Raw genomic sequence first — 22,745 nt, forward strand, 5'->3', positions numbered from 1 at the left:
AAAACACGTTGGAGTATCCAGTTGATCACGATATTAACAATAAAATTAATTGACTTTAAAGTTCTACCTTATCATATTTCATAATATGAAAGGGTATTTGTCTTCCAAAAATGATTCTTTACATTGCTTCCATGAACGCCTTTAAAACATAAGGATTAACGCGCCATGTAATTATAGGTATTCCAATATTTAAAACACACCTGCTCGTCAAAAATAGAATTTAACAGTTAACAAACACATGAATTCGCTGTTCAAGATCAGATTGAAAATTAGATATATTCCTATCTGGAAGTTTCCCTTTCTTGATATCAACACTCCTGCTTCCCCTACTTACAGCATTAACATGTCGCAGTTGGTTCTGTCGAGATCTCGGAATATCATGACTTTCGTGATAGATGTCGACTGCTGACGGAAAAAAATACAACACAAGGCTTCAAAAGAGGCAGGCTGATGTGGACAAGTTTTACGGTTGCAATCTTGATTTTATAAGTAAATATACTATTGTCCTTGTGTAATATGAAGATCGCTTTTTTTCTTATTCATTATTGAGCTTTGTGGTTTTGTTGTCAATACCCCAGTTCTATATTACGAAAGACGTGTTATTATTTGGATTTTTACCTAGAAGTAGAACACTTTTACCCTTCCAGAACACCTGGTCTCATTCTCCTTGTCCTTTAATTATCTCCGTGTAAATCTTTCCTTTGATCACAGTTTATTTTTTTGAAATAAAAACGTGAAAATGTGATAAAATAAGTTTCCCTTTTGTATTCTACGTGAAGTTTACATGTAGGAAGAACATTTTGTTATTTTAAACGATAACACAGTGAATAAACAATTAACATTTACTATCGCATTATGTATCAGTAAATGAATGCTTCACAAGAGTTTATGAAATTTTCGCTTGTTGTTATTTGTTTTGAATAAGAATTACCATAACTTTTGTATGTTCATTACCGTATATTTTATATTAGATATTGATTATTATCAATAACTTACACAGTCAACCAGGTTATCATAAGACCATCCTGATTGTAGTGTTATGTTAGGTGTTGATGCGACATTCTTACTTTGTATTTATGTCAACGAACTATCACGAATCTATCACAATGGGGTCCTCAGGCAGAACATCTCAAGGATGTTTAAGAAATTGCAACAATCATAAAACAACGGAATTGTTTGTATATTATAATAAATTGAAATGCAACAGATTAAGATAAAGCTAATACGTGTATATTTTCTTGAAGCCCCTTTTATGTGAATAATTTCTTTGTAAGGAACTTCCTAGGATTTTACGTTCGGTAAGGTTTAGGATCATAATGGCAGAATACTGTAGGTAATCATGTTCAATTATTAATGTAAAATATTTTATAACATATATTGAAAGGGTTTGATTGTTTCTATTGGCACCTATTACTGTTAGTAAGATAAAACAACAAATAAATATATCAGCATAAAAATAGTTCACATCAAATAACGTAAGAAACCAGACAGCTGGTAAACAAGGACATTTGACCACCTGGCCTTATCAGTTTACAAAACAATTATAAATGCATTCATTAAACAATTATAAACCAATAAAAACACATTATCAGTAGCGTTTAAATAGTGACTCAGCCAGGGTTTAAAACCTCGACGGTATTTGGCTTAAAAACAATGCAATACACACAAGACAATGTAACTCCACTACGTAAGTCACCTTTTCTATTGTCTTAGGTGATATCTGTAAACAATTTAAAACAATTTTGATTGGTCAATCTGCTGGCCCGTAAAAAGTCCATAGTCATACACCAGGAGAGATTAAATGGCGACCGTCTGACAACAATCGTAGAGAATAGTATGTGATCAAAAATTAATCTTTCTGAACTCATTTTAATAGAGTTTTGTTTAAATTTGTTATAACTCAGCTTAAATATGAGTTCAATGGATGAGAGAAAGATTTGGAAGCACTGGGCTTACCTGAAGAACGAACTACCCGCCGATGAAATCGTGGACGGAATGGTCGAGGCTGGCATTTTTGCGCCTACGCAAGGGAGAGATATTCTTAGTGTTCAGCCAAACACACGGCAAATGAAAGCTGAAAAGTTTCTGAATAACTTGATTAATGCTGGAGATAAAGGTTTCGAGACGTTTTGTAACATTCTGCGACGGGACAATGAGAACCGTTACAAAGCCATCATGGAAAAGCTAGAGATAGGCGAGAATGCTGGAGGATGTTCTGGGGGAGCCGCTGCCTCTAACCTCATCAATGTACGGCCTACAAGTACAGGTGAGGGAAAACACTAGACTATATCAGATTATAAAGCAGTATGTTATAGTCGTTTTAAAATGTATCGTAGAATAATTAATATGGGAGTTAAACAGTGTGATATGAATTTTAAAAAACCCATTAAATTACAAAAGTGGAATCTATTTGGTATTTTTCGGCTTAGATATGAAATATACCAGAATACTTCTTGTGATGACGCTGTGTAAAATGTTCCATGCATTATATAATTGTATATTGATTATACTATATATAAACTTAGCAAGTCAAAGTTATGGACACATTAAGCAATAAACGACTGAGCTATAAGAATGATTAAGACAGCTGAATACTGTAGTTAACTCAATCAGCCACCAGAATACAAAATATTGAATCTATCGAATACATTATATGCTAGGATCCTTATCAATTCTTGTGACATTATTACATTTCCTTATTCGTATTAACATAAAAATATTTAAAAGTGTAAAACAAATTGTGATATGGAAATCAAATATGTCTCCAAGAAATTATTTATTCTTGTACTTGAAACGTTTATCATCATGTGCAAAAACACCCTATATGAATTATATCACATTTTGTAGTAAGAAGTTATTTGATATTTTTGTATTATTTTGTATATATATCCTATGATAAGACATAGATATTTTTGTATTATTTTGTATATATATCCTATGATAAGACATAGATCGTTTCCCTAGTTCTCAAGTTTCCTAAAGTTTATACCGCACTAACTTTTTTTGTTCGTGACACAGAAACAAATTATTATTCGGAACATATCGGAACTCGCCGTAGACATAACTTTTATAGGACAAGTATATAACATGTTTGGACATTAAAGGGAGTTAATCTGTACTGATATAGAACACAACACAGACAATGGTTTGTACGTACACTCTCAGCAGTCATATTGTAGGACAAATAGCATCATGGTAAGCATTTGCTGGCCTCGAAACACATCTTCCTCAGATTCATATATAAATAATATTTTTGGTAACATTTTCTTAATTATGAATATTAATTTGTCAAATTCAAATACAAACCAAATTGAGTTTCATATTATTGAATGCCTGATGCCTGTTTTCTTTGTTTCAGCTGCTCCCGTTGACAACACGAGGCCGGACTCGGGCAGGTCGGGGTCTCAGAGGCCTATCTCAAGCATGTCTTCCTCTGTAAGTTAGTATGGAATGTCTTACCGAGAAAGTAATATATATATATATATTAACAATTCCGTGTAAACTGTGCTAATATCCTTTATAAAACAAACTGCTTTTAGTAATTTAAAAAAAAAAAGTATAATTCATACTACAATATGTGTCTTTGAAAATGTTCAGTTTGACAAGTAAGCAACTATAGTTTCTTAAGAAATTTCGTTTATATTTTATTTTATATTCTCACATTAATTGTATACTAAACAAAAGTGTAATTGTGTATTGAATTTGGAAAAAAATATTGGCATTGAATTTGGAAAAATTATTGGCATTATTAATACGATAAGACACGTATTTTGTATTCCTACGATTTAACATGGATATTTGTGATCAGTTAAACTCTTATACTCCTTGTCGAATCAAGCATGAACTACGGTATAGTGATAACATGTAATAATAGATAACTATTATGACGTTTGATGTAGGATATAAAAAAATAATATACAATTTCGTAAGCATAAAAGGTAACGTCAACAATAAATCATAGCGTCAAGAATAAACCACAACGTCATCATAGACCAAAGTGTAAATAACAAACCTTCGCGTCGACATAGACAATAGTGTCAGCATTTACAATAGACCATACCGTCATTATTAACAATAAACCACAACATCATCATAGACCAAAGTGTAAATAACAAACCTTAACGTCGACATAGACAATAGTGTCAACATTTACAATAGACCATACCGTCTTTATTAACAATAAACCACAATGTCATCGTAGACCATAGTGTCAATACTAAACCATGGTGTCAACATAGACCATAACGTCAACATTATCAATAGACCATAACGTCAACATTAGCCAAAGCGTCAACATAGAACATACCGTGAACATTATCAATAGACCATAACGTCAACATAAACCAAAACGTCATCATATACCATAGAGTTAACATAGACCATACCAATTAACCACAACATCAACATAAACCATAGCGTCAATAATAAAAAGTAATATTAACAATAACCATAACGTCAACTCACATGTGAAGAGCATTTTATTGAGAGACTGGATTTTATTATTCCTTTTATACTTTGACATATACATTTGAAGCTATGCATATTTAACGCATAATAGAAGATGGATACCATTGGTATTTAAAATATACCAACTTTATTCTAAAAAGCAGTGTTCCTTTCAAAAAAACTACAATAAGCCATCAAAATATGTCATATATTCCACTCATGTTTAATAAATAAGAGGAATATGGATCTCCTGATAGTAGTGTTTTGTTCTCTTTGTTAGAGTGCCAGTACAGATATCAGTATGCCAAGCAGAGATGGTGAAACAGGAGAAAAGAACCAACGAAGGGGTAAATCGGCCGCGCGTCGTGCATGGAGGTCCGAATCCTCTGCCAGCGAATCATTTCCACCGACTAATCAAGTTCCACCAAACAATGCAGTCGCTCCATACGGAGGGCTAGCTCGGGCACCAAGCACAGGAGAGGCAATCATCACACAATCAAGAAATTCTGATTATGAGGAACGCTCAAATATGGCAGCTCCCGGGGGTCATCCCTCTGGTGCTTCGGGTTCGGATAATTCCCAGGCAACAGCACCGGAAACACCCGGTGTCGACATGAAAGCGCTGGAGCAGGAATTGGTGCGCATCGCACCAACGATTGCAGAACTCTTCCAGAAGTTTGCAATGACAACATGCAAGGACCCCGTGAGCGAAGAGGAAATTCAGAACGTCAAGGCAGAAAACGAGCGTCTGCGAAAAACTAACCGTGCACTCATTGACAAACTGAACTCATTCCAACACAGGATCATACAGCTCCAATTGGAAAACAAAAAGCTAAGAGAAGAGGGAGAGGGTGTGATGGAAGCTAAAGACGAGCTAGACAGGAAAGAGTTTGAACTAAAAGATCTGGAAAAGAGACTTGAAGAACAGAAACAGGCACTGGAAGAGAAGGAATTGGAACTCAACAACCAGCTGATGAAAATTCAGGACATCGAAAATGACATCGCCAGGCAAAAGGAACAAATTAAAAAGTTGGAGACGCTTCATGAGGAGGGGCAACTAGACAATGAACGCCAACAAGAGGAAATTCTAATACTTAGGGAGGACAAGAAAAAACAACAGCAACAGATACTGAAGCTGGAATTCAAACAGAGGGTGGGAGAGGAACGCCTCCAGAGCCTAGACTCCAGGATGAGACAGCTAGAACAACCGAAACGAAACTTCAGGAGAAGCGATCCTTCCAAGATAAAGCCAAGACGGCCCCTAGGGATGTTTTATAACTGAGGAATCTTTGTCGATAATGATATTAAGATTGAATGAAGTGAACAAAACGAAACAAAATTGGAAACAACTGTACAAAGTAACTATATTGTGCAGTTACCGTGAAAAAGTAACCATCTACCTAGATCTACAGGTAGGAAAAGAAACAAAGTACTGCAAGAATATTGAACTGACGCGCAAGGAAAAGAAACGTATATCAGTCCTGTCTTAAATCAAATACAGACTACTTGATATATCATGTTCATATTGAAATTAATGTTGTAACACTAGGAGGATATGCTGATCAACCGTGTATAATGAGGTGAAAAGACGAAACAAGAAGCTCCCTGAACCATTGTTTATCAAACATGTATGAAAGGAGAAATGTCTATAACAGTTAAGATCTGATATTGTTATGATTTTCACTGTGGAACAAAATGTACAGTTCTTCTAAATGTTAAGATATATGAATGTTTGCTTTAAGTATTATAAGCTTATCCATTTTTTATGTCTTATTTGCGTATTTTAGACAATAAGAATTTCTTTAAAAGAAAATCCAAATGTTAAGCCCCAGATTCATTTAATAATAATTTATTGTATTAAGGCACTTAACAGTAGTGCATTCACTGAGCGAGCGTTTATGTGGAAACCGAGGTATCATAATCAATCAAACGAAATATAGATTCATTTCATTAAACAAACGATAATCTTTTATATCATATTAGAATGTGTTTCATTAGTGTCAACAATGACGCCTCGACAATCTCGCCAACCATGTCTCCAGGCCTAGGGAACGTGTCTATGCTGTGGCACGACTGGATTAGCAACGTATTTATGTATAGAAAAAGAATAAGCTTTTACCTGAAAGAATGAACGGAGAGTGGGGAAACCCAAACTAGTGGTGGCTGAATAACAAAGGCTCGTTTTTATGATGTTTCAATTGTATATTTAATTTACTCCAAGTTAGAGCATTTTCTGTATAGAGCGCATACATGTTAAATCTTATATTAATCTTTATCGTTACTAACGCCTTCTATAATTTGTAAAAAGCTCAGGCGATCTTAGTAAGTAGATCCCCACTCGTTATCTGTGTCTACGTTATACCTAGTGTATTAGGTTGAGATGACTATGGGGCCTGAAATGAGAGTGAATATCACCACATGTTACCATTGTTTACGTTAAACCTAGTGTTTTAAGGTTGAGATGAATATGGAGTCTTAAATGAGAGTAAATATATCCACCCGTAACCATTGTCTACGTTATACCTAGTGTATTAGGTTGAGATGACTTTGGGGTTTAAAATGAGAGTGAATATCACCACTCGTGACCCGTGTCTACGTTATACCTAGTGTATTAGGCTGAGATGTCTTTGGGGTTTAAAATGAGAGTGAATATCACCACTCGTTCCCCGTGTCTACGTTATACCTAGTGTATTAGGCTGAGATGTCTTTGGGGTTTAAAATGAGAGTGAATATCACCCCTCGTTACCCGTGTCTACGTTATACCTAGTGTATCAGGTTGAGATGTATTTGGGGTTTAAAATGAGAGTGAATATCACCACTCGTGACCCGTGTCTACGTTATACCTAGTGTATTAGGTTGAGATGACTTTGGGGTTTAAAATGAGAGTGAATATCACCACTCGTTACCCGTGACTACGTTATACCAAGTGTATTAGGTTGAGATGTCTCTGGGGTTTTAAATGAGAGGGAATATCACCACTCGTTACCCGTGTCTACGTTATACCTAGTGTATCAGGTTGAGATGACTCTGGGGTCTGAAATGAGAGTGAATATCACCACATGTTACCATTGTTTACGTTAAACCTAGTGTTTTAAGGTTGAGATGAATATGGAGTCTTAAATGAGAGTAAATATATCCACCCGTAACCATTGTCTACGTTATACCTAGTGTATTAGGTTGAGATGACTTTGGGGTTTAAAATGAGAGTGAATATCACCACTCGTTACCCGTGTCTACGTTATACCAAGTGTATTAGGTTGAGATGACTCTGGGGTCTGAAATGAGAGTGAATATCACCACATGTTACCCTTGTTTACGTTTAACCTAGTGTTTTAAGGCTGAGATGACTCTGGGGTCTGAAATGAGAGTGAATACCACTCGTGGCCCTCGTCTCCCTTAACATAGAGTAGCTTGTTTGAGATGAGATGACAAGAGGAATGATCTAGTTATCGAGACCACCACTCGTTAACCTTGTCTACGTTATACCCTGTGTAGCTTATTTGACCTTCACTCTACAACTTATGTATGTGAACGTGCTCAGGTTGTTTGAAACGTGACAACGACCCATTCATATATTTATATCATGTACCTATTCCCCTGACCGAAATGTTTCATTTACCGAATTTTCTTTTACAATGTATGTTTATTTGTTTGCATGCGATCTAGTTTTGAATGTTTTGTATTTTAACAGTTTTTAAGATATATCAAAACAATTGATGATTGCCTTCCTATATGGAAATGTTATAACCCTAGCACAGTTTTAGGTGTCCTGTTAAACGTGCCGACGGTACGACTCTACAGTCCAACTACCGCATTGTCTTTGTATATGTCAGCGTGTTTTATGTAAGTTCATCAGACCATTTCTTTGCTTGTTACATTTATAAGCTATGTTGTATCTACCTATCAAGCTGCGATTGAGTTCGAGCATGTAAAGTTAATAAGAATAAAACAAAAGATTTCTGTAAACAGGGTTGTTAGCTTATTTATCTCTAAGCTTTCTATGGAGGTCGGGACCCATTCGAGCACGACAAAACACCTGGGCTCACCAGACTTGGTCGAAAAATAGCATTTGTTTTTCCATTAAAAAAATATGTATACGAATATGTTATTGTTGAGAAAAAATATTAGTTTGGAAATATATCGTTCACTCCTTCCTCAAACAATTATTTTTGCTTAAGCCAGTAGGGAATATTTTGATTAAGATATTTTTTTCATAATATCACGAAGAGACCTAATTCGATGTCACAGGACACGGCATTTCTGTTCTTTTATTTACTAGAATGATTTTCGTCAACAGAAAATGCAACGTTTAATCAAAGCTCCAAACTACAGTGTTTGACATAGTCCTTTTAAAGTGAGGTTGTCGTTGACCTGTTTACTAGGACATTAATAGAGTGTAACACGGGGAACCTTCGTATTAAATTTGAGAAACATCTTTCGTCACTGCAAGTACTTCTTTAAAAAGAAGACATAGCAAACTTGTACTGAAAAAATCAAGGAATGCTGTCTGGCATCTTATCAGAATAGGATACGCACAGCATCGGACCGACGGAAACCTTCATAGACAATCTACAAAGTAGCAATACGAAGATAAAGTAAAGTAATGAGATTGCTTACATGCCAGATTAGACATAAAAATCACCCGACATGTCGTGATGAAATGTATCTGAGTACTGTGATGTGATTCGGTGCATAGTCATCATTTATTAAACTTTCTATAATTGACCATACAAAGTCCATTATTTTCTTCTCTATATCATTGTCCTTTTATAAATAAATATACCTTATAGAACTGAATTATCTAATACACTCTACCTGTCAAAGCACTATTTCATATTGAGAATATATATTAAAAATACAAACAATGTAAGTTCAAGAGTATGGAACGAACTGTGTGAATTTAAAAGATTTGGTGTTGATAAGTAGTGACCGACAGATATATTATATTTAGGTACCATCATAACGATATCCAACATTTGCCTGAATTCGTAAAAATGTTGCGCTGTTGTTATCTAGAAAAGGAATGTGATTTGAGTATTCAGGAACAATGTTGAATTATATCACAATTGATTAAGAGACGTTTTAAATGTTTTCATCGTCACTTATTTTTGCAAAAATTGCAAAAAGGATAGCCCACAACTTCAATAGGGCTGTAAACGGTAAATAGATCTCAAAATCTCAACACTATGCGGAATTGTATGTTTCACATTAAAGTAAAAACTCATACCTGTACATTTTTTGCTAAACATGTAGTGTTGAGCGAAAACACATTTTCTTAAAAACAGTTCTCGCTTTATAACTGTGAAACAATGTTATTTAATTAGAGATTAATGATTGTCTTTCCGAAAGCAGGAAGCTTAACATTTAAGCACGGAAGAGTTTGTTAATCAAAGAAAAATTGAAGCCGAGCTGCAACATTTCTAGTTCTAAGTACAGAAATAACCAGTAAAGAGGTGTCTGAGCGTTAACAGTATTTACAGTATAAACATCATCAGTCACGTGATCTCGACCGTTTACAATGTTTACACTATATATATCTTCAGTCCAAAGGTGTTTACAAAGTTTACAGTATATACACCATCAGGCAAGTGGTCTATAGCGATTTTAGTATTTACAGCATATACTTCATCAGTCACGAGGTCTAGAGCGTTTTGCAGCGTTAAAGACAACGTGTACTAATGATTAGGATTCGAATGCCTATGTCAAGAGTAACTTCTTCTAAACCAATGCTTTGTGATTTTTATTACCCATATCCAATATCAAAGCGACAAAATCGTGTTTAAAGATTAAAATATTTTTTTAAAAGAAATAGAAAGTTAATAAGAGAGATCTACAGAGAGATGATGTCACTGCTCTTGAAAGCCATTGCATGGCCATTTAGTCTAACAAGGACACGAGTGTGCATGATGCAAAACCTGTCTGAGCAAACAAATTACAGAGATATCAGTAATTGAGCACCACCAGCACGACGACTGTATACAAACGCTAACAAATTGATTTGACTGTACTCGTAACGATTCTATTAAAGCCAATGAGTATTGGTCTTGTGCTATCGGTGTTTATTTCATAGCAAGAAATGGATACTTTGGAAATTTCAGTAAAGCATTCATACGTTTGTATTATCAGCCAAAAAGGGCTCGGGTCCGCTCGAGAGATGTTTGGTGTTATGTATCACCATAGGGGTAAAGAAACAATAGCAGTGTACTGGGGTCACGGTATGGATCGACTATTTTGTAGATATATTCAATTTAAACAATCCACATTGTTTTGATGTCTTTATATAGCTTTAAGGGAGGACCTCATGGGATCGTGTGAAAACTGTATGTATTTTCTATGTGATTTTAGTTGTCAATATTCATCTCTTTTACCTTAAAAAGAATATTTTAATTTTGTTCTATTTGTGTCCAATACAAATAAAATTCTAAACTTATTTCTAAAATTATTGCCATAACGGTTAGCCATTTCAACAACTATTAACCTTAAGAGTTCCCCAATATAAAGTATGCAGTATTTTCAACTCGCACGAACGTCATTTATATGTGGAAGTTGATTGGTTCCCATACCATGTTTAGAAAAATGAACAGATCAGTCAAGTGAGAGATAACGACACGGAAACTCATTCCATATGTGACCGCAAAAAGAGCGAAAAGAGCGAAGCCATTTCAAAATGGCGTCCAGCTGTGCTGGCATGGACTCAGAGGATGAAAGACGGCTGATAAAGAATTGGACTTTAGTGAAAAATGAACTCGTGGTAGACAAGTTTCTTCATGAGTTTACAGAATCTAGGATCTTCTCTGAGAGTACTCATCGAGAAATCAAAAACGTTCAGCCCAACACTCGTCTTATGCGAGCTGACAAATTTCTCCATTCGGTGATAAAAACTGGGTGTCATGCGTATGAGAAGTTCTGTGACGTGTTGAGAAGAGACAGCAATAGATACAAAGAGGTTATGGACGTGCTCGAAATCACAAATAGTCCTGAAGCTGGTAAGGAAATCTTGTTCAATACATTGTAATAATATTCAGAAAAGCGGTTAATATTTTGTCATTATTACCAGTACTGTAGTTCACGGTGATGGCATTCATGACTTGGATGTAGTTCATTTTTATTCATTTTCTCATTGACATAATTGGAATGCATACAAAATGGTTTCAAAGCTATTGACTGCATGAAATGAAGACTAATAATTTTAATAACATAATAAAATGTTTTTTTACTTAGTTGTACTGCACACGAAGCATGATAACTGAAAAAAACTGTTTGGTGAGCTATGATCTCGTGCCATTGACATGTTTGTCACTTTTAACCTGCTTGATGATCACAAAAACAATCAAGTTTCCAGGTCGATGATATCTTTTTACAACACTGAATTGCAAATCAGTATCAAAAATGCTTTAAAATGATTATAGAGGGTTGTGAGATTATTTGGTCCAGCTATATTCATTAATCTAAACTACTTTATTTCCTTATTTGTTTGCAAAATCAGACCAATATCGTCAAACTACACAAAAAGCATGGCTTACAAATAAATCTCACGCCTAATCTTTACACATGATATACCAAACTTTGTACTGTTGCCCGTAAGCAGTTATTTATTTTCAAATATTTTTGAAAATAAAATGTACAATGTATGTATAAAACTAATAAAAGCTGATAGCCAAGGGAGCTATGCCGTAAACAAGTAAAACAGATGGTTATCCATTATAATTGTCATTACAATACATGTATACACATAACATTAACAATTTAAAAGAACGACAAAAAACAGACATTCTAAAGATCTTATGGGGAAGTATACACAAAATACATTCTAAATTAAACCATAAGTCCTTGTTCTGTATTAAAAATTAAAATTAAAATGTTGCAATTGTTCAAGCCGAATTCTTTGGACACATAACCTGAGTGATAGATAATAGCTATATATATAATTTTAGCAATAAAATAACACTCTCTCATTGGGCAAACAGCATCTTACAGTCGCTCACTTTGGAGTTAAAAAATGGAAATGACTTGATTTTCTGAGACTGAGACCATTAATAATGTTTCATGTTTGTTAAATTATATGACGTACCAGCGTTTCAACAGGTTGAAAATATAGTCACAGAAAAATGAAATCTTTTTTTTTTTCAATATTCTTGTGACATGTTATAAACAAACATTTTAAGATTAACAAGCAAAGCTCGGACACATAAACAGGAAAAAACCAAAGTCAAGAATAGCGAGTTCGTCTTTTCAGAACATCACCGTCAACTTTATCTAAAATAGGCAGCATTCCGGATTATACCTTTGAAATTTATATACTTATGAATGCAAAAGGATATTGTTGAAGGTATTTTTTTACACAGGTTTCAATGTTGAGCAGGGTTTGGGACAGACAGGTAACACTAAGGTACTTATAACGCTAATCAAGATAGGTTAAACATTCTGACATCTCGAAATGATTAATGTTACATACCGAGTAATCTGGCCTCCCTCAAAGATGTAGAATGGTTTTTTATTAACACTCATGCGACGATTGACCACATGCAGTTAGATCAGGGTGGGCGGGGAGTCACGCAACAAAAACATGAAAGAGGAATAATGCGTGAGCCACCTAAATGACAAATGGAAGATATTCAATATATCGGCCTTTACCTTTGACATTCATTTTTAATAAAAAGACATTTATTGTATATATAGGTTACATTTTAATATCTCAAAATATGTGTAGCCATGGTGATAAAGTTACATCCTCTGTAGTTCAAAGAATTGTACTTATTAAGATGCAGAATGCTTAAATTCACGCCAATGAGCCAAAAGGACTACTTTTACATTGTTCAGAGTGGGCGGGGAGTCACGCTAATACAAACATGAAAGAGGAACGTTTTGTGAACCAATTAAATGGCAAATAAAAGAAATGCACTATATTACACATTTATCTTTGACATTTATTATTTATAAAAGGAATCAACAATTACATTTTAATCGGTTAATCAATTTATCATATGGGCCACAGTAGTTTTTCAATTAAGTCATTTGATACGTTAGAAATACATACTGCAATATATTACATAAGTATACGGCCGTAAGGTCATACATCATAAAACATGCTTAATAGAATTATAAAACAAAAATAAGTATTTTGCACTAAGTACGTAAATTATGACACCTACTTTACCATACTATAAGTCATAAGTTTATGGTAGTAAGTACGTAAATTATGACACCTATTTTACCATACTATAAATCATCAGTTTATGGTAGTAAGTACGTAAATTATGACACCTATTTTACCATACTATAAATCATAAGTTTATGGTAGTAAGTACGTAAAGCATGACCCCTACTTTACCATACTATAAATCATAAGTTTATGGTAGTAAGTACTTAAATCATGACATCTACTTTACCATACTATAAGTCATAAGTTTATGGTAGTAAGTACGTAAAGCATGACCCCTACTTTACCATACCATAAGTCATAAGTTTATGGTAGTAAGTACGTAAATCATGACATCTACTTTACCATACTATAAATCATAAGTTTATGGTGGTAAGTACGTAAAGCATGACCCCTACTTTACCATACCATAAGTCATAAGTTTATGGTAGTAAGTACCTAAATCATGATATGTACTTTACCATACTATAAGTCATAAGTTTCTGGTGGTAAGTACGTAAAGCATGACCCCTACTTTATCATACTATAAGTCATAGGTTTACGGTGGTAAGTACGTTAATCATGACCCTTACTTTACCATACTATAAATCATAAGTTTATGGTAGTAAGTACGTTAATCATGACCCTTACTTTACCATACCATAAATCATAAGTTTACGGTGGTAAGTACGTAAATCATGACCCCTATTTTACCATACTATAAGTCATAAGTTTATGGTGGTAAGTACGTAAATCATGACATCTTCTTTACCATACTATAAGTCATAAGTTTATGGTAGTAAGTACGTTACTATGATATATCATTATTCAAGATTAGGAATGCATCTTTTTAACATTTATGATGGTTGGCAACACAGTTCTGTTCAAACATATTTTCCAGGAAACACTACTGCGCATCATGCAATATAAAACGGCATACTACCGTAAATGATAAAAAGATGCATTTCAAGCCTAATATTTACGTTCAAAAAAACAAAGATTACAGTATTTTATAGTTCGTTTGTGGTAAAATTCGGTTCTAAAAAAAATTAAAATGACTGTTTTATAAATCTGTCGTACAGGGTATTTTTTAAAATCTACATTAGTCGCCAGTAAAACTCTGTTTGCAACAATAAAATAACGATATACAGCAAAAAAATCAAAACACGGTCTTCCCTAAATGTAAAACCTTACTATGGTTTATCAAAACACGGTAAAGGTCTTCCCTAAATGTAAAACTTCACTATGATCTATCAAAACACGGTAAAGGTCTTCCCTAAATGTAAAACCTCACTTTGATCTATCAAAACACGGTAAAGGTCTTCCCTAAATGTAAAACCTCACTTTGATCTATCAAAACACGGTAAAGGTCTTCCCTAAATGTAAAACCTCACTTTGATCTATCAAAACACGGTAAAGGTCTTTTCTAAATGTAAAACCTCACTATGATCTATCAAAATACGGTACAGATCTTTCCTAAATGTAAAACCTCACTTTGATCTATCAAAACACAGTAAAAGTCTTCCCTAAATGTAAAACCTCACTATGATTTATCAAAACACGGTAAAGGTCTTCCCTAAATGTAAAACCCCACTATGATCTATTAGGTATGTTGACGGCGAGTTGTACATGTACGACGTCAGTAAGATGTTGTGGCACAGTATTGAATCGCATTCGAGCACTAAGTAAGAATAAAAAGACTTCCATTCTTGGGTCTATCCCTAAGATTTTTAAATAATGAACGTTCAGCCCTTGGTATATGCAGTTTTCAGCCTTTGTCTTTCAAATTATTCTTGAACATCAGCTTGCCTTTCGGATCGCTGAAGGTTTAGTGATTTTTAAGGTAACAAACTGGTCTAAAAATAAAATAATAAATGTTGTGTTGTAGCCAAAATGTTCAAAAGGGTTTTATAAGCACTTTCCTAACAAAGTGTCAACAAAACCCTAATTGGAACTCAAATCGATATACCAAGGGCCAAAAATGAAGAAACCTGCCATGTAAATGTAGGTTAAAATCCAAGCAATGTCACGTCCTCTATACATGGATTTCCATTCTATTTCTACAAATCCCCCAACTTGCTCTTAAATGGACGAAATGGCCATATGGTGCCGTATTACTTTTTATTTCGTTTGGCTTTCTTAATCGGTAAACTAAATATTAATATAGGTGTTTTGTGACGTCGTAATTCTGATGATTATATAACTTAACAAGGTAGTTTTTACTTTACTGGTGGACTTTTAGTCCCCAAGATTCCTTTTAATTTGTAACTGCAGTTTATTCTGACACCACGGTCTCCATAAAAGTACCTATTATAGCCTAGGGAGCTCCATTATGTCGTATTTCTTATGATTATTTTCTATAACTTTAATCTGCTTTGAGTGCGTCTTCATCAATAACCTTAATTTACCATCCACATTACATATCCAACACACACACAGGCATACACACACAGGGAGAAATTAGCCAGGTGGCACAGGACTAGTAGTTAGCGCCTGACAAGGCAGCTCCTGCGAATTCCTCAAAATAGTATTAATCAATGAAGATGCTAATTGTATCAACTGTATATCTATGTACTGTAAAGCGCTTTAGAGTGGCTTATAATAGCTAGATAGGGCGCTTTATCAAATGTTGTATATTATTTTTATTATTATTATTATTCACAGTTTTATGTAATCATTATAGTGGACAGGAATACAATATAGCTTCCATTTTCGCAAAATAATATTAATTTAATATAAATTATTGAGCTTTTTCGAAATATCTGCCTATATATAAACACATACATCAGTGTTGGTTGTCTACAAGTTAAAAGCGATTGCTGAGCAATTTTACATCAGATAAGTAAATTCAGAAAACATCTGTGACATATATAACTTGTATATATTTGTTTATTTTCAGTACCATCAGATTCTGATGACAGACCAGCGTCTAACGTATCGTCCAAGGTAGGTTATAACATTTCTCCGAAAGCCTATCAAAACATAGTGAAAATTTCATATCTCACGATATTCACACTAAGATGAACGGCATGCTTTTCTTATTAAGCATTATATATTTGTACGCCTCATAGATGCTTCTTTTACGCATGAATAAGTATGCATGTGCTGGAAAGCGCCTTAGAGTAATTTAGCAAATTAAACAATGTTTATATTTCATTATGTAAGCCTTACATTTAAACAAGCTGATAACAAAGATTTTTAAATGCTGTCCATACTGATTTAAACTAACAGATCACAAAGATTGTTTATGTCGTACATACTAACTTAAACTTACTGATAACAAAGGTTGTTATGTAATACATACTGACTTAAACTATCTGATAGCAAAGGTTGTTATGTTTTACGTCCTGACTTAATCTTACTGATAACAAAGGTTGTTTATGTTTTACATACTTACTTATAATAACAGATAACAAAAGTTGTTAATGCTGTACACAGCGTCTTTAACAAACATATAACAGAAATCGTTTAGGCTTACGAAGATCATGAAATACTGCTTTGAAAATAAACTCGTATGGCCCTGTTACAGCTAATTACACAACGAAATAAAGATTTTGAAACACATATATCGTACCCTTCGTACTTTATTACCTATTCAAACATAGATTAGATATATATTAAATATATCAGATGCATTACTAAGTATTTCCTTGATTTCCTTATTAATTAATTAATGTTGTTTCTGCTTCAGAGTGAGCGTTCCAATACAGAGGAAAAAAAACAATCTGACCGCAACACTACGCAAAATACTACTCCTGTCCAATCATCCACGGGCATCACTGCTTCCAGCCCTAGAAAAGCTTTACCCTCCATCGATACCTCTGCCATGACACCCGAACAGTCGTCTGTGGTACAAATGACCCAAGCCGCGGCATCTGCAATGACTAACTCCGAGTGGGGGATTCAGGGGGGAATAGACGTAGAAATTGTGGAAAAGGGCTTGATAGAAATTGCCCCAGCAATTGCCGAGTTAATGAAAAACGTGGTTGCCACTACAAGCAATGATCCCATTAAGCTGGAAGAATATCAAAAGGTTCGAAATGAAAACGAGGCCTTGCGAAAAACAAACCGCGCTCTTGTTGAACAACTGAATTCGTTTCAACAAAAAATAATTCAGCTTCAAATCGAAAACAAGAAGTTACGCGACACTGGGAAATGCACCAAGCTTTTGAAAGGTGATTTGGAAAAGAGAGCAACGACTCTCGAGAGTATCCGAAAGCGTTTAGAGGAGCAAAAAGCACATTTGGAAGAAAAGGAACGGGATCTAAACATACAACTTCGGAAAATTAAGGAAATAGACGAAGAACGTGATCGTTTTAGCCTTAAATTAATGAAACTTCAGGTATTGCATGACGATGGAATGGCTGAGCGCAACGCTCAGAAAGAACACATTTTAGAGCTTCGCGTTATAAAGGAAAAACAACAAAACCATATTGAACTGTTGGAGGATATTCAAAGAAGTGATGAAGAGGCAATGAAAATGCTGGAAGAACGCCTTAACTGTCTCGAACAATACGGAACTCCTCGGTATCAGACCGCCTCTTACCAAAAAAGTTCGACACGTGCTCGCAAAAACACGCGTGTCGTGTCCCCGCCAAGAACCATGCACTGGATGAACGGTATGGTGAGTCGGTCACACCATGCGAATGTAAAATTTCTCCCACCGTCTCCGACTCCGCGAGAAGCAAAGAAAGAGAAAGGCTTTTCATTCTGAAAGGAGTTATATGGGGTGTGTATTTTTCCACATAAATATAATACCTCGGACGTGGACAAGCATTAACAGAAGGGGGAATACCTTCTGGGTCAGCGTAGGTTCTATAAAGGGTACAAGATGAACTAACGACAGTGAGGGATTTATATTACCTCCGTCTTATGCTTCTGACAAATGTAGCAACGTACAGGATGATGCTGTTTAGCGAGTGCAAGGTGAATTGGTTAGTGCAATTTAACAATAAACCCATATACATATCGTTCAGTCTAGACTTACCACATCAAATCGATATCGTAAACGATAATCAATCAATTGCTCATAGTGTCATTGCATTACATATGATCAGTTCGGCTTTCGTTGATTTTAACATTCGTGTGAAGGGTGTAAATGTGCTGCCACTGTAACGACATTCACTTTTTGTAAATTGTCTTGTCGGTTTTGTGGATGGAGACTTTGTGTCATATTGCGATTGCAGACGATAAACCGTGCCATGTTGTACAGAATGTCATATTAATATTTTGAAGAAAAATAAGCCTCGTCAAACTGCTATTGAGTTATATCATACTATTATTTAACCGATGTCAGGTTACTGTTTTGAGGGCTTACTCATACGCTATTATTAGTGGAAGGATTGAAGTGTCATAATAATAGGATGAGGATAAACCGTGTCATACCACTTTAAGTCATATCCTACTATTGATTTCAAACTCCTGCCATATTACAATAGCGATGATAACCCATATCATTAGTGTGAAGGGTTGCACGTGCCATGTTAATATTTAAAGTGTGGCATACAATGAATCCTCTATTGACACGCATTCACTACTATTTGAAGGGTAAACTATGTCATGTCAGTGATATAACTAGTTTAAAGGATTAACCATGATATAAATGTGTGTCATATTAACATTAAGCCATACTTTTCAGCCATTATATATACATGACACAAAACAAGCTATTTATTTGAAGAGTAAACCGTGTCATAATGCTATTTTGAAGGTATACCATGTCATGCTTTCAAAATAATGGACGGTTTACCTTGTAATATAAAGAGTTTATATGGTAAACTTAATGATACTATTGTTGTGAATGGCAAACCATATCTTAATTTCTTAGGTCTTATATTAAAGAGACATTTAAGTAATTATAACAATATGTCGATATCTTTAATAAACCTCCTATTGATTTAAAACACTGCCAATTTCCTTCGATATATTTTCTGTTATAACATTGTGCAGTCAAAACGGGACTTTTGTATAACTGTACGATTGTCGGTAAGGTTATTTAAAATACTTCACTAGATAAACACAATTATTACTGCATCTTTACTCTGCTTGTGGATTTCATCGATAATACTATGCGTTTACCCTGTTTCAATGTTACACTAATATGCTATTTGTTAAAGTTTTCTATACTTATTTCGATAAGATATAAAATAATGGGGAAAACATTAAGATATGCTGAATAGTGTATATGCTGCAAGATAGAGTAAATTTTAAAATATAGAGAGCAATGAACCTTTAAGACAAGAGTAAATGCTGTAAGATAAGAGTAATTTTGTTACATAAATTAACTCGACAACTAAGATAATAAATAAGCCATTAAGATAGAGGAGAGAGTAAATGTCAGAGTCAATGAACTATTCAGAGAGTAAATGAACCATTAAGAATAACTTTTGATCGAGTAAATATTCAGATGTAAATGAGGTATGAATGTAGAAAGTTAAATGAATATAAGAAAGTATGGGTTTTTTTACGTATTGCAGTTTGAGGTATGCAAATGTAACTGTTTGTCCATTGAAGTATTATCTTATATGAATGTCATATATCTTATAAACAAATGTTGTTTATCTGTAAAAAGTAAAAAATATAATGTATGGAAAATATAAAATATAAATGGCATGTATTGTAACGGAATTGCATATATATTAAATGAATATCATGTAGGATGTATGAACTATCCTATATGAAAGCGCAAATCTTCCATGAATGTTGTACATATTTAATGTATGTTATAAATACTATGTCAGTTTACGCTTTATAACCTATATCAGTTGCTGCTGGTATTTTTTTCTATTTTACTAGCATTTGAAATGAGTGTCACAATAGCATTCAATTCATTGTTTTCAACTAGCATTCCTGGAATTCTATCAGACACAATACTAATTGATTTGATGGCGTTTATTTTATAGATTATTTTATTTTTAAATGTTTCTTTTGTGTATTTATTGTAGCAAATACCAACAAATAAATACATTATTAATACAGTAATTGCTGCATTATTCATAAAAATGCAACTTATCTCAGGAAATATATTAAGCATACTTTCACATCTTGAACGTTCAACATACGTAACAATATCGCAAAATTTAAACAACAAAACTAGCTTATAATAATGTGATATCACAGTACCTTCCCATTATAGCATTACACAGATTAAATAATAACACAAAATTGCAATGTTTTTGTGAGGATATTAGAGTAGGCAACATTTAGAAAACTATACATTACTCTTGTGTATAATGTACATCCATTCTATAATTTTGTCGTTAAATCAACTATTCCGTCTTTGCGTATTGCAAAGTTATCTTCTCTTCGGAGCAGGTATTGATTGGTACGTGATTGGTTTGTGCGAGAAAATTACGTCGTTTTCTCAAAAAATTATGACGTTACTCTCACAAACAAGTGACGTAACAATCAATACTTGCTCCCAAGAGAAGATAACTCTGCAATACGCTAAGACGGAATACGTTGTAATGACTACTGTAGACACCTATTTGTAACTATGTTTGTTACCGTGTAACATTTCATACCATAAGTTAGGTGATCACAGTGTCTTAATCGGCTAGCTCGATGTAAAATAACTACAGCATGTTTCTGCGTGTTACACAGCATTTCAAGTACAAACATCGGCACCCTGTTTCTTCATATATCATGAAAAATGTTAATTATAAAACGTATATATATTTTTTGTTCTGAAAAAGGTATCCTAAATAATGATTTTACAATAAATCATTGCAAAATGTCCAAATTTATTAGAAAGACACTATATCGTGATTCATAACCATAACAAGGTTAACTAATATCGGCAAAAATTGTAATATGCATTTGATTAAGAGCAGAATAATTTTCTACCGGACTTTGCTAACTTTGTTGGACACAGTAGTTTGATATATCCATTAAATAAACTTTTGTTTCATTCACAACTTTCATACATTTCATTGGTATATAGATAAAAATATAAATAGTAAACACTACTTTTATTGTGATAATAATGAACATTATTAGTTAACACTTCACATATCTCATCCTATGTACACATCATCAACATTTATGAACAAAACCTGGCAATTTTGTTATGGTGTGCTGTTTTAATTTTTTTCGTTTCAAAATGGGTTTCGTTCTTTGTAACATTAAATAAAAATGTACATTTCTGTTGATGAAATAAAATAAATTTAAGCCCAATGAATTGTCTTTGTTCTCGTCATGAAATTCAATAATGCTGACCAGTGAGGCACTTTGAACATGTTTTTGTTCCTACACACACTGGAAATCTATTCCTTGCTGAGCTATCCTAAGATCAACCGTCCAAAAGAGATCATTATCTGGCTGAGTTAAACGATTACCTGCCGGATTATCTCTCATTAATATTTATCTCATTATCTCTAGTAAAGATATAATGTCCTTGAATGTGTTCACTGGAACCGTACGTAAGCACACCATTGTGTTAAAACAAAGAGCATCCCGTTATACTGTGTATATGTAAGTATAAACCATTACAGAGGCGGTGGGGTTGTGTTACCACCTAAACAATGTTATATATACGATGGGGTACGCAGGAGACCCGTGGTAAAACAGATCGTGACATTGATTCTTAGCTCGGGATTAGTTCTGTACGAAAGGTGGGCCGGCCCAAAGGATCAAAAGACATACGTTCTTCCTCTAATAACGACGGTATCTCAAACTCTGGTGAAAATAAAGGGTAACCGTTTTTATCGTAAGAATGCACGTATTTATGCTACCAGATTTAGCGTAAAAACATTAAAATGAACAATAAAATAACCACTTTTTAAAGAAATTGAATCAAATCAGGTCGACAAAAGATATGTTAGTAATAATGTCCATGTGTAAAAATTCTTCCTATAATTGTTTATATTATTAGATGCACAGCGTTTTTTTTATTTTTATTTTTATTTTTGTGTATTCGTTAAACGAACTATAAGACCATGGATTAGTGCATACTGATACCGTTTGTACCGCCAAACAAATTGACAGAATTGGCACATTTTATGTTATAATTAATTTATGATAAATACAAAGAAAACAATATATTAGGTACACCTTGTCTATATCAATTCAGCCTTCTGTTGAGATCAAAACGTAGTTTAAATTATGACTTGGGACGATAAAAACTCCCCGAAACATAAAAGAAAAGACTACAATAGGTTGT

The 22,745-nt window shown here is 34.0% G+C and overlaps 2 protein-coding genes across 2 annotated transcripts; both read left to right on the top strand.

The window, feature by feature from the left end:
• Positions 1-1,801: 1,801 nt before the first annotated feature.
• On the top strand, positions 1,802-8,402 carry LOC110455458 (ensconsin-like). Its single transcript, XM_021505597.1, has 3 exons — positions 1,802-2,266; positions 3,359-3,435; positions 4,727-8,402. Exons 1-3 carry the CDS (start codon positions 1,912-1,914, stop codon positions 5,726-5,728), a joined length of 1,434 nt encoding a protein of 477 aa, XP_021361272.1. The 5' UTR covers positions 1,802-1,911; the 3' UTR covers positions 5,729-8,402.
• A 2,633-nt stretch (positions 8,403-11,035) lies between these two features.
• LOC110455459 (sporulation-specific protein 15-like) lies at positions 11,036-20,906 on the top strand. The gene is made up of 3 exons (XM_021505599.1): positions 11,036-11,432; positions 16,485-16,531; positions 17,277-20,906. The coding sequence occupies exons 1-3, from the start codon at positions 11,114-11,116 to the stop codon at positions 18,297-18,299; spliced, it is 1,389 nt and encodes a 462-aa protein (XP_021361274.1). The 5' UTR covers positions 11,036-11,113; the 3' UTR covers positions 18,300-20,906.
• The last annotated feature ends 1,839 nt before the right edge of the window (positions 20,907-22,745 follow it).

This window comes from Mizuhopecten yessoensis, unplaced genomic scaffold (assembly GCF_002113885.1).
Source record: "Mizuhopecten yessoensis strain PY_sf001 unplaced genomic scaffold, ASM211388v2 scaffold8229, whole genome shotgun sequence".
In the NCBI taxonomy this organism is placed as follows: domain Eukaryota; kingdom Metazoa; phylum Mollusca; class Bivalvia; order Pectinida; family Pectinidae; genus Mizuhopecten; species Mizuhopecten yessoensis.

Coding starts and splice junctions, on each gene's coding strand:
- LOC110455459 (XM_021505599.1), top strand. CDS start 11,114: ATGGCGTCCAGCTGTGCTGGCATGGACTCAGAGGATGAAAGACGGCTG. Junction 11,433..16,484: donor CACAAATAGTCCTGAAGCTG/GTAAGGAAATCT, acceptor GTTTATTTTCAG/TACCATCAGATTCTGATGAC. Junction 16,532..17,276: donor CGTCTAACGTATCGTCCAAG/GTAGGTTATAAC, acceptor TTTCTGCTTCAG/AGTGAGCGTTCCAATACAGA.
- LOC110455458 (XM_021505597.1), top strand. CDS start 1,912: ATGAGTTCAATGGATGAGAGAAAGATTTGGAAGCACTGGGCTTACCTG. Junction 2,267..3,358: donor TGTACGGCCTACAAGTACAG/GTGAGGGAAAAC, acceptor TCTTTGTTTCAG/CTGCTCCCGTTGACAACACG. Junction 3,436..4,726: donor TCTCAAGCATGTCTTCCTCT/GTAAGTTAGTAT, acceptor TCTCTTTGTTAG/AGTGCCAGTACAGATATCAG.